General features: G+C 40.6%; 1 protein-coding gene across 1 annotated transcript; it reads right to left on the reverse strand.

Moving 5' to 3' along the window:
* Nucleotides 1–2,412: 2,412 nt before the first annotated feature.
* LOC125893080 (proline/arginine-rich end leucine-rich repeat protein) lies at nucleotides 2,413–13,615 on the reverse strand. The gene is made up of 7 exons (XM_049583561.1): nucleotides 13,482–13,615; nucleotides 7,529–7,964; nucleotides 7,079–7,264; nucleotides 6,812–6,969; nucleotides 6,492–6,688; nucleotides 3,344–3,419; nucleotides 2,413–3,176 (listed from the first exon to the last, which is right to left on the reverse strand). The coding sequence occupies exons 2-7, from the start codon at nucleotides 7,958–7,960 to the stop codon at nucleotides 3,086–3,088; spliced, it is 1,140 nt and encodes a 379-aa protein (XP_049439518.1). The 5' UTR covers nucleotides 7,961–7,964; nucleotides 13,482–13,615; the 3' UTR covers nucleotides 2,413–3,085.
* Between the last annotated feature and the right edge of the window lie 1,316 nt (nucleotides 13,616–14,931).

Raw genomic sequence — 14,931 nt, forward strand, 5'->3', positions numbered from 1 at the left:
GCTGTCTCCTCTTATAGTGGACTCAGGGGGATTTTTCTCAGGTACTGCACAGCTTGCACAGACACATACACACTCATGTACCTGCTCATGTGCACACAAGTTAGTTTACAGGAGGAGGAAGCATGCTGTAATTAAAGGAACTGATGTCTCAATACCTGATTGGCAGAAAGGGAAACGGAATGATGAAAGATTTCCTCCTCCCTGATTTGTGGCGTGGTCATTGTAAAGAAACACCTTCGCTGTCGGTGATGTCATTATTTAATGAGTCATTCCTCAGATGCTCAGTGTGTCATCACTCCTCTGCAGCATTAATTTATTCAGCCGTGTGTTCATCATTTAAAAAGTACTCATTGCATCACTGATGAACTTTTAAAGTGTGTTGATGTATTGTTCAGAGTGAAAGATGGGTGTGTTTTGCACCACTAACAATTAGTTTTTAGGTTCTTATAGACCTGTGATGGAAATACTGTATGTGTTCAACAATATACTGGAAATAAAACATCCCTCAGGACAGTGTAAGACGTACCCCTACTCGTTTTCCTTGAGGAAATCACTGGCAGTGACTTAACTCCTGTCAGACAAGTCCTGATCGGAAACACCAACAGGACCTGTTCACCTGCTTATCCGGCCAGGTTAACTGCTGATGACTGCTGAAAATTTACCTGCAGCGGAAAGAATCATGAGCAGGGAAGTCCAGTGGAGAACAGGAATAACCAGTGTCCATGTAAAATACATTTAAATATAAGCTCTGATGGTATTAATAGAGAAGTGAAAAATTTCCAGATTTCCTCATTGGAAGTGCATGTCAGTGTGCGGTTAAAAATAGCTGCCAGCACTTCCCAGCTCAGGAATGCTCAGTGCTGGTTTCTAACCACTAGAGGTCATCACAAATCTTTTTAAACATGGAAAAACTTGAAATGATCCAAGTCACAAGTCTCTTATTCTGCAGCACTGCTTCAGCAGCTGGTGAATATGTCACAGACTGGTCTTAGATAGTTCTGCTCACATGATACACTTTTAATACTTTAATGCAAAGTATATGTTACATTTTGCCGAGATTAAGTATCAGCTATATAAACCACATTTTTAGTGTCTCAAAAGTTACAGAAAATGCCTTGCAGTACAGTACAATGATCCTGCAAGTTATTTTGCAGCCCCCTTAAGGTCCTCTGACATCCAGGCAGGCTGGGAAACACTGGTTAATGCTAATAATGTTTTCTTGATATTCTCACATGTATTTCTTCAAAGTTCTAGGTCTGTGCACCAAATGGACATCTTGTAACCACTGTTGCTCTTTCCTATTGCAGATTTCCCCCCCTGTTTCTCATATGTGTCATGATTTTTGAGATTCACAGGGGCATTGTAGTGGGGGTGAAGTGGGACTGATTACTCAGGCCTCCAGTGGGAGTGGGCCTTGAAAAGCCTGGGATGAAATGTTAGGTTTTGTTTGCAGTTTTTTATTTCTAAGTAATCAGTGCCATAACTAAATTAAAGTGGCTGAATAAATCAGTTAAAAGACTGAACTTTGAGTTGAAAAAAAAAAAAAAAAAACTAGTGGAAGCTCTCTGAGGACGTTCTCACCACTCAAAGGTGCAAACTGGTTTAGTTAGGCGAGTGAGTGACTGATTGTGCTGCTGCATGTGCTATCCTGTCTTTACCAAGAAAGGGAAGTTAGGGTTCCAAAAAAGAAAAGAAAGAAAAAGAGGAACGGGAAAGAAAACAAACTCACTTTGTAAAAGACATTTCAAAAGGTGTGTGAGAAAGACATGGATCAAGAGAAGAAGGACAGGGGGTTCACAGAGACTGCTTATGCATGTGACCCAGAATTTGCTGCTGCACCACTGGACATTCTCTTTGGTATATGAATAGCTGGCCATCAACATTGTTTGACGTTAATATTTGGTTGACTTCAGGTTGTGACGTCAGGTGATCAAAGTTCATTACCAGAACAATCTCTAATGCTAATGTCAAGTTGAGGTAGAATACTGATGACAGGTGACATTGATATTTTGTTGGTTTTAAGTTGTGCTGTTAAGTAACCAAATTCCAGTATCCCCTGAACGTCTCACGCCAACATCATCTTGATGTAGAATAATGACATTTAGTCATGAGGTATAGAGACCAAAACCTAACGCCTGCAAAATGTTGACTTGAAATTCAAACATCACTAGACCTTTAAAACATCATCAATGTCATACTGATGTTGGGTGCTAGGTGGGATTATGCTAACATCCCTGTTTACTGTCCAGTACGACAAGTCAAAACATACAGTGGTTAAAAATCCTCCTCTAAAACATAATTAAACTTTCCTCAGTTTTACATGTGCAGGGTTCCTGCAGGTTTATCAGTGGAGCATATACTTGACGGGAAGGTGGCAAGAAAGTCTAAAAAAAATGAAACACAGTCAAATGATCAAAGAAAAAAAGGTTTTATTTTCCATTATTTATACAAAGCTTCTTTATACAGAAGAATAATATACAGGAGAGTAAGAAAAAAAAGGATAAAATGACATTTTTACATGGAGTACCTTGAAAAACACAGACACATTTGGGACAGTTTCAACTACATGGTAGTTATGTTTTAAACTGGTTCTGGTTGTGACTTCATCTGCAGCTCTGCTTGTTGTCCTTGGTGGCAGCTCTACTCTGGTCACATCTGCTAGTGAACATAACTACCCTTTATATTTGTAGCATGTCTGTCAATGTTCCTGTATTTTCAGGCTTTACTCATTCTAGGTTTTTTCTGCATTGCATTTCTATAAACAAAAGATGACTGATAAAATGTAACAAAAACCTAACTCTAAAGGTTGTTATATCCACTCTTTGTAGATTCAGAGTTGACATCGTCTTGAATCTGGCAACAGTGAAAGTTGAACTATCAAAGCTTTACACTTTTTTCATGTGTTTGCCCCTCTTTCAATAACACAGTTCCACAGTATACTGTTGGATATACCTTTCTCACTGAGCATGCTTTGCCTTTAATTCAGTTTGCACACAGTGACTCTGTGCATATGTGTGTGTGTATACTGTATGTGTAAGGTTGGTGTGCGTGCGTGCATAACCTCAGGCTTTAAGGCACAGTTCTTCTAAATGACAATAGAGTGGAGGTGTCTGAAGCACATGATGACATCCAGAGGGATGGGGGGGCTGAGGTGATTTCCGTCCAAACGCAGGTACCTGACGCAACAGAGCAGGTTTTTAAAGTGGCATCACAACAATAACTGCTTTTAAATGCTCATTAATTCCTGACATAATTATTTTGTTCCTGTTTACTTCCTATCAAAAGGATGCCACTGTACCAGTTTATGTTGTTGAGTGCCAAGTTGTGTCATGATGTGACGTACCTTAGTCTGGGCACCTGACTGAGATCGCTCATGTCGGCCTGCAGGCTATATGGGCAGATCTGGGTGCCATTGATGCCTGCCGGGAAAACACACAGTCATTAATGTCTTAATCCTCAAATCTTGTTCTCCTTCATATAAGGAAGAACAAAATCTGCCAGTGGAAGAGGATTACTTAACTTGCTTATGATACAAATTATTTAACTCAATCTTGTTGTTTGAGACACATAAAGACATAAATCACATCAGCAAACAAACGGGGTCACACAGATGAGCAGTAATAAAACAAATACAGACGTGACAACAAGGAGAAAGGCAATAATTAAGGAAACACCTAACATTAGGATTCACTTCTTCTTTTTTTTATCTGAAGATGGACCGGATTTGTTTTCAATGTCTGATGAAGGCAGACTCCACTATTTATTTTCAGAAAAAGTATTCCTATTAGCTAAGTTCATCCAAAATGCATATGAGCAGCGTAGGAGTACATTATATGTGTGAAACACTATTACCACCTAACATCAATATGTATGTAGGTGAGAAATGTCCATGGGTATACATATGTATGTATGTGTGTATATATATATGTATATGTGTGTAGGTGGGTGGATGCATATATGAAAGCATAATTTCCTGTGCTTTTCTTTTGGTTATATTGCTCGGCTCCTTCATGTCAATTTAAGTGTCTTGTAAGCCCATGAGGGCTGGGCACCTTTGGTGTATGACACTTGGAAATAAACAAAAATAAACAATATTAAAAAAAAAAACCACTTCTGAAGGGTGATTTAAAACCTGCTCCGTCAGCCCGAGGCAAAGCTTTGTGACCCTGTCTGCAAAAACTTGTTCAGCTTAAGTCACAACACAGAAATACTATAAAAATACTTAACTAAGCTGCCTGAAAAGCAGTTTTCTGGCTCGAATAGGGAATTAAATTGTAATGCACTCTATGAAGGTCATGTATAATGCACATTCGTAAGACATTATAATGCATTTGTAAGGCCTTATGAAACTCTGTATAAATGTTAATAATCATGCATGACAACTGATAAAAGAATCAAAAATGTTTGTAAGTGGTCGACGTGATGTATTGTAAGTTAAGCATTACCAGTGCTTTATACATAATCTGGGTCCTGGGTTTCACAGCACATTATAACTAGATAACCCTGGTCAGTTATAAAGACACATAGAGAACTGCTCTAACTTGGAATAATAGAATATATCTCATAAACATCAGGTGTATATTGTAGCATTGACAGCAGTGTATAAGGTTATGGGCACGTCACACTTATCACATTTTCACACTTGAAATCCCTAATTTACTTTAAAATAAAACAAACTGAGCTGTCAAAATGCACGTCTTTTTCAATGATGCTCCTTTCTTTATTTTACTTTTTAAATATGTGTACTATAGGTCTTTAATAGCTTTATTTTTGTTCGCTTGTTTTTGTTTGTTTGTTTGTTTGTTTTAACTGTCAGTGTGAGTATGAGCAACATAAGAGCACATTCACATGACCGAGTAATATTAGGGGGGCGTGGCCTCCAACACAGCTCGACCTGTCTGTCACTGGCAGACGTGGTGTCATTGGAGCTTCCATAGTTCGTCCCTCCAAGGCAATTCCCACAGTGAAAAACCTCACCGTGCTACTTTAAATAACTGGGGATTACATTAAGAAACCAAAAGGTTTGGAAAATATAGACTTAACAAACATTGTGATTTTTTGTGAGACTTGTGTACTTGTGGCAAATACTGCTCATGAGTCCCCACACAATTGGTAACAACCTAAAACAGTGCGGTCACTTTACTTAAAACTCACAAACTCATTCTGTGATGTATTGTTGATGTTTATAGGACACTACGCCATTTCATAAACTTTTAGTTATTATAGTGTGCTGAGTAACCCAGGATTCAGATTTCTTCTTTCAAACACTGTTGTAACATTGGCATGGAGGTATAAAGCAGTAGTAATGCTGAACTTATGATGCATCATGTCCACCACTTATAATACTTTATAAACATTGTTATAAGTTGTCATGATTATAAATAATTGTAAAGAGTTTCATAAAGCCTTATGAATGCATTCAAATGTCTTATTAATGTGCTTATAATGCATTATAGACATGGCCTTCATAGAAAGTGCTACCAAATTAACATGAACAAGTTTACGCCAAAATCTAAAAGTAACTCAGAGACATTTCTATGAAGAAAGATTATGATGGTGTTGGTGTCCATCTTACTTCAAGGGTTAAAAAAAGATCTTAATTACATCTGAGATTGGTAGAACTGTGTCACTATGAGGTAGATTTTATGGTATTGCACTTATTTCAGTTGTTTCATTACAACCCTATTACAATCTTTAGAGGTATGACAGTGCAGAAGATCATGATCATCATAAATTCATTATGTTTTGACAGACTGAACAAGGTTAAGTGCTTGTTTTCCGTCACTTAAACAAACTGCAAACAAGTGCATGTCAATTAATGTCATGCACAGCTGCTCAAATTACTATTAATGAATTAGCACCAGGTCTATAAGTCTGTAAATAAAATAAATAAATCAGGATGAGGCATATACAGAAGGTTAAACCTCATTTATTTACGTATTTTTTGGCCACTGGGGGGCAGAAGAGCTCAAAAAAGCTGACAGAAACATATTAATGTTTCGTGGCTGACATTTAAGTAAAGGATGGTCTATTTACACATGGATCAGGCATCGAGTGACATTAGCTTTCATTAGGAGTCATGTCTCTGGCCATGTGAGAAATATAAGAAATCTGCTGTTTGGTGCTGGATGAGATAGTGTACAGTAGGTTTAACCAAGCTCTTGTACCGCTACTTGTGATGAGGTTAATTAGAGGGATAAGAATGAGTCATAACAGTGATGATGTGGCCCGTAAAACCAAAACAGTGAGCTGAAATACACTAAAACGCTCCGTGGAGCTCAGCAGAACTGCGGAGTCAGGTGGTAAGTCTCTGGCTTTGTCACTACGATGTTTTTACATTGCACATAAGTAGTCATTTGATCTATTGTCATTATAAAAATATTGGCTTGTGCAGCTTCAAGTACACTGAATACCTTTGTTATAGCACAATATGTCGACATATTTCTGCTACCTCTCACAAAGCGGTGCAGACTGCTGCTGAGATAACTTACTCTCGATGGTGTTGTGGTCCAGGTGCAGGTGCTCCAGGTGACCGTTGAAGAGAGGAACAGAAGCGATCTGGTTGTGGGACAGTTGCAGGTCCAGCAGGGTGGATATGTTGAACACAAGCTTGGGAAGACCTTTATCACTCAGTTGGTTGTGGTTCAGCCTCACAAATGCCAGGTGGTTGAAACCACCAAAGTAGTCTCTGAACAGCAATGAGAAGAACAGTTGTAAAATTTGACATACAACCAGTGTTAAGTAATGCATGCAGTGAGTGTTTACAGGTGTGTTCATTGGCCATGTGACAACATGTGCACTGTATACTTGCTTTGGGATGTCATCTATACGGTTCCTGTCCAGGAAAAGCTGTATGAGGCTGTTAGGTACACCAGCAGGCATCTTCTTCAGGGCGTTGTGAGCCAGATTGAGTTGCATGAGGCTCTTCAGGTCCTTAAATATGTTCTTTCCCAGGTCACTGTCACTCAGCTGAAAGAGAATTCATCAGATGCTCATGTTTGCTCTAGAAACGGTGCTCATACCTTGACTGCACAGTCTGGTAAGATGCTCACAAAGCTACCTTTAAACATGGGTTTACCTGGTTGTGGTACAGGTCGAGCAGTGTCAGGTTTCCCATCTTGCTGAAGGCACCGGCAGGGATCTTAGAAATACGATTCCTGCCGAGGCGGAGCTGTTCTAGGCTTGATGGGAGACCTGCAGGGACCTCTTTCAGCTGGTTACGCTGGACATACAAGTACAGCAGTGTTGGGATCTTCTCAAACACCTGCACAAGAGATAGATGGATGGATAAACTTTTATATAAAATTCAAATCATGAATGTCAAAGGTGCGGTATGTCATTCTGGAGATAGATAGTTGATTGTGGAGCCTTATTCTCAGGTTGTCAAACAGGGCCTACCGATGCTTTGGATTGGTGGTTGGGTCCGACTATCAACCCAAGGTCATTGTTACCTGGTTATGAGACTCAACAATGAACTATCTTTCTCCAGAACTACATGTTGATTCTTTAACTGAGGAAAGTTTATGACCATTTTGTCTATTCGATGAATGCGGTTGTTGGCCAAATTGACCCAGCGGATCTCTGTGGCGTTGAGGAACGGCTCTGCCATCACTTCTGAGATGTAGTTGTTTTGTAGGTACAAGTAGTGGGTTCTAGATGGGATGACAGGGATTGCACGGATGTTCCGGTTCTCACAGTTGAGAGCATTGGGGTAGTTGGGTGAGCACATGCACTCTCGGGGGCAGTCAGGAAAGATGGATGGTGGGCCCAGGATGGGAGGGGGGAAGTCTGTAGGCTCCTGGGGCTCTGGCTGCGCCGGTACAGCAGGCCGGGGGACAGAAGGCTTCCTGATGGTGGCTGGGCGCCTGGTGGGCTTCTTTGGCCGAGTTCTCTGGGTGAACACTGCCCCCATCAGGAGGAACAGAGCCAATGCAGAGAAGAGTCCCGCGCCGGCCTTCATCGTCCTGTGACAGGGCACAGAACAGATGTTGATTTATAGAATTTACTGTATGATGAGCGAGAGGGAGAGAGAAGCCTCTGCATAACTCACAACCTGTCATTGTGGTTGTGCTGGTTAGTCAGTACGGTCAGCTTATCCCACCCACACAGAATGTTTAACATCATGTACATTGGTCCTTTTTGTGTGTCTTGCTGTGTGATGGAGCTCTGCGGCAGTGCTGCCTCTCAAGTGTACAGACCCTGCTTCCTTGATAAGCAGGCATTTAGAGGCTCAGTGCAGATCTCTGATGACACTGAAAGCTTCAGTAAACAACTGTTTGTTTTTGCCTTTTGATTGTTCCTATTCTGAAAGGGGCTTGGGAGTTCTTCTTTTGAAAATATTCCCAAGCTCAACTGATTTTTATTCAACCTGTGCTGAGAGTTTTCAGGGTTGTACTGGCCAAGCAGTACCTAGACAAACATAAAGCATGTTTCTTTTGGATCTCAGCCATGAAGACTCTGAGACTGTAGTACTGTAAACCAATACATTTGGCAGCCTGCTGCCTTGATTTTTACTGCACTTTTATTTGAACATAAAATACCACTGCCTGATGCTGCTCTTGCTATAGTGAAAATGTTTTAATTCATGACTTCAGTATCGTGTTGAGCTGAAAAAAATACAATAAAGATACAGCATGTACTCTAAGAGAGTCAGGTTAACCCACACTTTGATCCAACCTTTCCATTGTCTTTTGTGGTTTCTGGAACTAGTGAATGAGTAGGAAAAGAATGTGAATCAATGCTTTGAAGTGGTTAGTTATTGTCATGATGTCAAAGAGAGTTATTCCAGTTTAAATAAATGTTAAAATGGGAGTTTGTGGCTTGGTGAAACAAGTGAAAGAGAGTGAGCAGGAAAGTCAGCAGGGATTTGTTTAATTTGATCAAATCGGAGAGGAGGAGGGGCCGATACTAGTACAGGAAATTAGTACTTATGAGAGAGAGGAAAGGAAAGGTTTTGGGATAAAGGCTCTATTGTCAGCGCTGGTCCAGAGGGAGAGTTGTGAAGGGGAAAACTGCAGGTCTGGAAGGTTAAGGATCTTTGACCCAGGAGAGGCCCAAAGGAAACTGGGCTATATCCCAGTAAGACTCTGATGGAGGCAATGTGTATATTTAAATCATTCGAAATGCAAAAGTGTGGCATGCAGATGTAAATCCTTGAGGTTTTAAGCTTACATGTATTTTAATAGTATCTTTTTTAGAGAATATTCATGTTTTCAATATCCGTTATCGTAATTAATTCTAGTTGTTCAGAGTTTCTGCTGTGCATATTTTAGCACACTGATGGTGTACAGACTCATCCTTGATACACCCAAGAGTTTGCACTTTGACCAGGATTAATTTTAGGTTTTTGTAATAGACTTCTCCAAAAATATGTGTGACAGATGTGTGCAACTCTAATTGGCTTAGCTCTTGTCTATGTATAATGCAGTGACCTCTGTGTCCTCAGACTGAGAGACTGCAAGCTCAACTGACACACACAGATGCAGATGTTTGACTAGCAACACAACTACTTACCCATCAGTGAAGATAAATTCACTACTCAAAGTAGATTGATGTCCCCTTAATCCTAAAGTTTGACATTATTCAGCATGCCTGTTTGTGTACATTTGTTTCTTTACATTGTGCTCTGTACCTCATCAGCATAAGCTGCTGTAAATAATCACCACACAGCTGTCAAAATACATATTGCTTTGGCACAAATGCACCATTACTTTCCATTCACTCTCTCCAGTTAGGCAAGTCTCCAGCCAATTTGATAAACATTGCATTATGAATCATGGGGCAGGAATGAGGCTCAGAGCCATAATCTGTCCTGCCTGGAAAAACAAATCTGAACTTTTGTCTGACGATGTTCCCTGGCACTGCCCTTCCTTTTCCCTCTCAGCCACCCAGAGCCTCACAGCCCCTCGTTCAAAACCTAAACCAGCCTTCCTTCCTCTCTCGCTCCTGTTGTCATGATCAGATCAGTAGTCTGGCAAACACATAGAGACTCAAAGTCAGAGATGGCTGACTCACTGATTTGTTATTTGTGACCTCAACAGGCAAATGTGATCAATATGAGGACTACAAAGTGGGTCAGAGATCCTTGTTGTGCCTCTATGCATCAACGACCACATTCACATTACAGATGACCTACTGGGCACAAGCCTGGGAGCCCAAAGTGTCAGGGGACCACCCCGGCCTTCACCTGCAAAATGTAATGACCACAAAGAGGCACACACACAAAACCCCCCCAATGAAATGCAAAAGAACAAACACTACAAAATAACAACAAAAAAGGGGGAAACAACCACAAAGATGCACAAAATGACCAAAACAGACAAGAAATTTCCTCAAAGAGACACAAACAACTACAAAGAAAAGCAAAACTCCCCTCCCTCCAGGAGACATAAGATTACTTCAGAGATACAAAGCCACAAAAAATGCAAAATGTCTGCAGAGACACGCAAACAACAAAAAAAGAGGCATAACCAACACAGAAGTCTGTGTCTTGCATCTATGTAGGAGAGATGTCAGGGCTTGCGGCATATCTATGCACAGGGCCTGTCCTCTCATAACCCGCCCATGCAGCTGACTGTATTTTATTTATTCCTAACCATTATCAGCTAGATAATTTTCACAATTTGACTTCCAACCAAAATAATATGGAGACATTTGATCCTCCTTTTAAAACCACTGCAAGGTCACACATGCGAAGTATTTAGTATGCATCCTGGAGTTTTTGATTATATTACAGCTGTATAGCAGATTTAGTTTGTACTGTTGTCAAGGGAATACAGAATCACAATTTTGCATTTCCATTTTTTGTACAAAACAGCCATCAGGGAGCTGTAGAATCACAGCTCCATGACAAATTGGAAAACTCCATCTGCTGATGACGCTCATGTGAGATGATCGAAAGCTTCAGAACAGCTATTAAGTGGATCCACTGGTGGGAATGTCTCCTGGATTGCTGTTTCCAAGGTCAACAATGCATTTTGGGCCTCATCACTATATGGAAGCCCCAAAGGGCAAAAAAATCTGGTGATCCATTCTCCAAGTCTGGTCCAAATTGTTTTCTGTCCTGTGTTTATGACTGAAGAACAGGAGGGAAAAAAGGTAAAAGTTCCTTATTTTTTGTTTTTCATCTGTAAAACAGGTGTCATTTTTTATGAGTTACTTTTTTTAAATTCATCTGTGAAAATGTGATAAAAAAAAGTTCTGGCATGTGATTTTTTTTTTTTTTTGGCAGGATAATTTGTATTAAGTATTTGTTGTTGTAATACTCATGTTGGCCACATGGAGATGAAGTGCGCCACTACCCCATGTTCTACATAATAAGGATGAAAAGTTCTCATGTCTTCTTCCAGGTGGGTTTTAATTCATCCATGCACTCTGCACACAGGGTACTGTCATAAACTGGCTCCAGCACAAAATGACTGTATTTCGTGTGTTAGCAAGTTACATAACAATTACAGTCATGTCTAGCCAAAAGAAAAACATGACAGTAATGTTACATAACTTGCTAACACACAATGTATGTATCTCCAGAGAGAACTTTAAAACTCTTTCACCTGCCAAAGTTTTTTTCCACCTGTCTCACAGATGAAGAAAAAACAGTAACTTAAAAACCTAATCCAGGCAAAAATGTTTTTTTTTTTTCACCTGCTCTTCTGCCATAAACACAGGAGAGAAAACAGTTTAGATCAGACTTAGGATAACGGGTTACCAGAATTTTTTATCCTCACTTACCTCTCAGTGCTTCCGTGGTTTTCCTTAAATGTAAATCCATAAAAATTACGACTAGCCATGACTCAAATTTAACATATCATTGGAAATATGATTGAAAATGTCATAATTTTGCTTTTTATTATCTAAGACCAAGATATTGTTATTAGTCACAGCACAATATGAGATATTTTGAATTGCAGCTATTTTTGCATGTTTTAGACAGACTTTACATCTTAGCATTATGAGTACCAGAAAGAAGTCCTTGCGACATTTCCATGTGTATCAGGAGATTTAAAAACCCATAATTCTCATTCTCTAGTAGCTGTCAAACAAAGCTCTTTGTCACCACAAAGTCCTTGATGATCTTTCCAATTCATTTTTCCTCTTGTTGGCAGAACAGCCGCTGTCATTCCCTTAACTGAAAATCATCCCCACTGTTTTGTAAGACTACTAAAAAAACCCTTGAATAAGAGCCACGTCACGCACGACAGGATTCAGAGAGCTGACTCACATATCTGTGGCTAATAAACACAATTACAAAAATCTCCAAATAACACAAATAATGATGAAGCGGCATCATAAAATTGCATCTTCTGACTGTTACTCAACTCATCCATATGTTTCTAAGATACAGTTATGAGCAGTTAAGTCCACCTTAACTTAAAGATGGACTTCATGTTGAAAGTGCTTGGCACACATGCTGTGGAAATGTTGTAATTACAGAAGCATCTGCCCGCTTTATGAAACCCTCTTCAGCAGCAGACACTCTGCATTAGAGTTACATGATCACCCAAACATTTCCTCATGTGGGTGGGGCAGCCCTGCAGTGGCTGTGGAAAGATTGGGTCTGTATCAGTGGTAAGACTATTTGGATGTGCGGTGAAAGAGTTAACTGACACTGACAAAAGCATCTTATTAACCTGTTAATGAACTAATAAAAATCAGAGTCAAAGTAAATTGAGAGTGCGTCCTCCTGCCTGACTGGATGCTGTCATCACTGCTTCTTTGTCCTGCACATCAGCCAGCTCCATCAGAAATGATCATTATTTTCCTTTTACATTCTTCACAGAGGGATTCTAAACAGTTCAAACCCTCTTGTAATAAAGTGATTCAGCACAGCCTGTGATTTTGAAAAAAACAGTTGTATGCCTTAGATATTTTCCCACATTTCCAGAATATTCCAGTTTTTTTTGTTGGCCTTTGCTCAACACCAGTCCGTGAATGTGAATATGAATGACAGAACTTCACTACAGAGTAAGTCAAATTAATTCAAAGCAAAAAATCCTGTTAGAAATTACTTAAAGATCCGTCAGTTGAGCTCCAAATATTAATATTCTCCATCAGCTAAAATAAGCAACAGTGAGTTTTCTTAAGACTTTCCTCACTCTCTTCACAACCTAACTTTCCTGCAGCAGCTGGCGTCCTCTCACTCTGATGGAAAAAGCTGAAATCAAGGTGAGCGCGCAGGAGTGGAGAAAAGCAGCAGAGGCGAAGCGTGCGGCGGCTCCCTGGAGGACAGAGTACCACTTTGTATGGCACAGTGTTTCTATAGAAACACACCAGCATGGCTCAGCTGTGCCTGCGCCAGGATTCCCCTCTTAAACACACACTCACACATACACTGATCTTGCTGCCTCTCAGTGTTTCACACACACACAAACACACACACACACACACACACACAAACACTGATTACTGCCTGTGTTCTTATCTTATTGATAAAGTCCCATCTAAAACACCCCGCCTTAGAAACAACAAATAAACTTTCTTACCTGCCTCTGGTACCTGCCCTCTTTTGTCAAGTCACAACTTTTGTGTCTTTTCTTCTCTCTGCCTCTCTCCCTCTTCTCCTTCCCCTCCCTCTCTCTCTCCCTCTTCCTCTGTTTCTCTCCGTCCCTAACCCTCCCCTCCCTCTCTCTCCTTTGGTGGACAAGCCTGCCTGTTGGGTTTGTTCCCTGGCTTTTTTCCCTCTGAGGGTCACACTGTTTCTTTCTCCCTCTCTGCTCGGCCCCGAGCCAGTGAGGTTTAATCTTAATTCCTTCTGGGAGACTGCTGGGCTCTTTCATGTGTCTGAACTGTGTCACAGTTTGTTATTATTTTTGCTCTGTTGCAGCATAGCATGAGAATGTTTGTCTTAAATGGACAAGGGTGCACGGGCATGTTTGCATATTTGTGTGTATGCACGAGCGCGTGATTCTAAATCAGACATCTTTGAGAAATGCTGTGAACACTGAGCCTCTGTTAGGGAAAGCCCAACTGTAATCGCATCTCTCCTCTTGTCTCCCACCCACCCTGCTTTTGTCGAGATGACTGCACTCATACACAGTCATGTGCTTTTCATTAGCAGCATCCCCACGGCATCTTTTCTGTGTCAGTCGAATATCCAGGAGTTTTTTTTTCTATTCCTCTTCCAGCATCAGTAAACTCAACTCAAACAGTCTGATTACTGAGGTCCAGCAGGCATGGGGTGTTGTGGAGGGTCTTTCAGGAAGTGGGGCTGTGTGGCACTGTGATTACAAAGTGTAGAGCCTCTATGTGTGTGTGTGTGTGTGTGTGTGTGTGTGTATTTATGTGTCACTGGGGGTTAGGAAGTGGACATGTGTTTGCTGCCCTGCATTCCTGTAGAGTGAGCTGCAGCTGAAGGATAATGAGGCGAACATATGTGGGGAACCGTTTCAAACACACATGTACATGCGTGTGCCTCCTTCTCCCACTTTCCCCTCTTTTCTCTTTTCATCAGCTCTCCCCCCACTGCACTCCTGTCTTCTTTTCACTCAGCCACCAGGTTTGGGTTATTGAGCTCAGCAGGGCCAAACATCTGGTCCAGACTGGTCCCAACAAGGAAAGGGGGGATATGTCAACAAATGGGACACAGAAGTGAGAGGGTATGTGTAACAAATGCATCACTTTTTGGGTGGTTGCTTTCTCATCTTCTCTGCTACCAGTTAAAAGGGGGTGCAAGAATCACATCTAATGACTCAGCTCCTCTGATCAACTATGGTGACCTCATTTCTCTTTAAAAGTTTTGATTTTGTGCTGCCTGCAGAGATGAGCTCATTGGAAGCAGCTGCTTATTAACAGCAACGTCCCATGATTTAATTTTATGTTTCATGCATCAACTCTATGATATACTATCATCAGAGGTGAATTTAGAACTGTTAAGTACATGCGAAAAGTTTACATTGAATAAAGTGGAAATTAAAGCAAAGGTGATTCTCTGAA

The sequence above is a fragment of the Epinephelus fuscoguttatus genome, linkage group LG1 (genome assembly GCF_011397635.1).
Source record: "Epinephelus fuscoguttatus linkage group LG1, E.fuscoguttatus.final_Chr_v1".
In the NCBI taxonomy this organism is placed as follows: Eukaryota; Metazoa; Chordata; class Actinopteri; order Perciformes; family Serranidae; genus Epinephelus; species Epinephelus fuscoguttatus.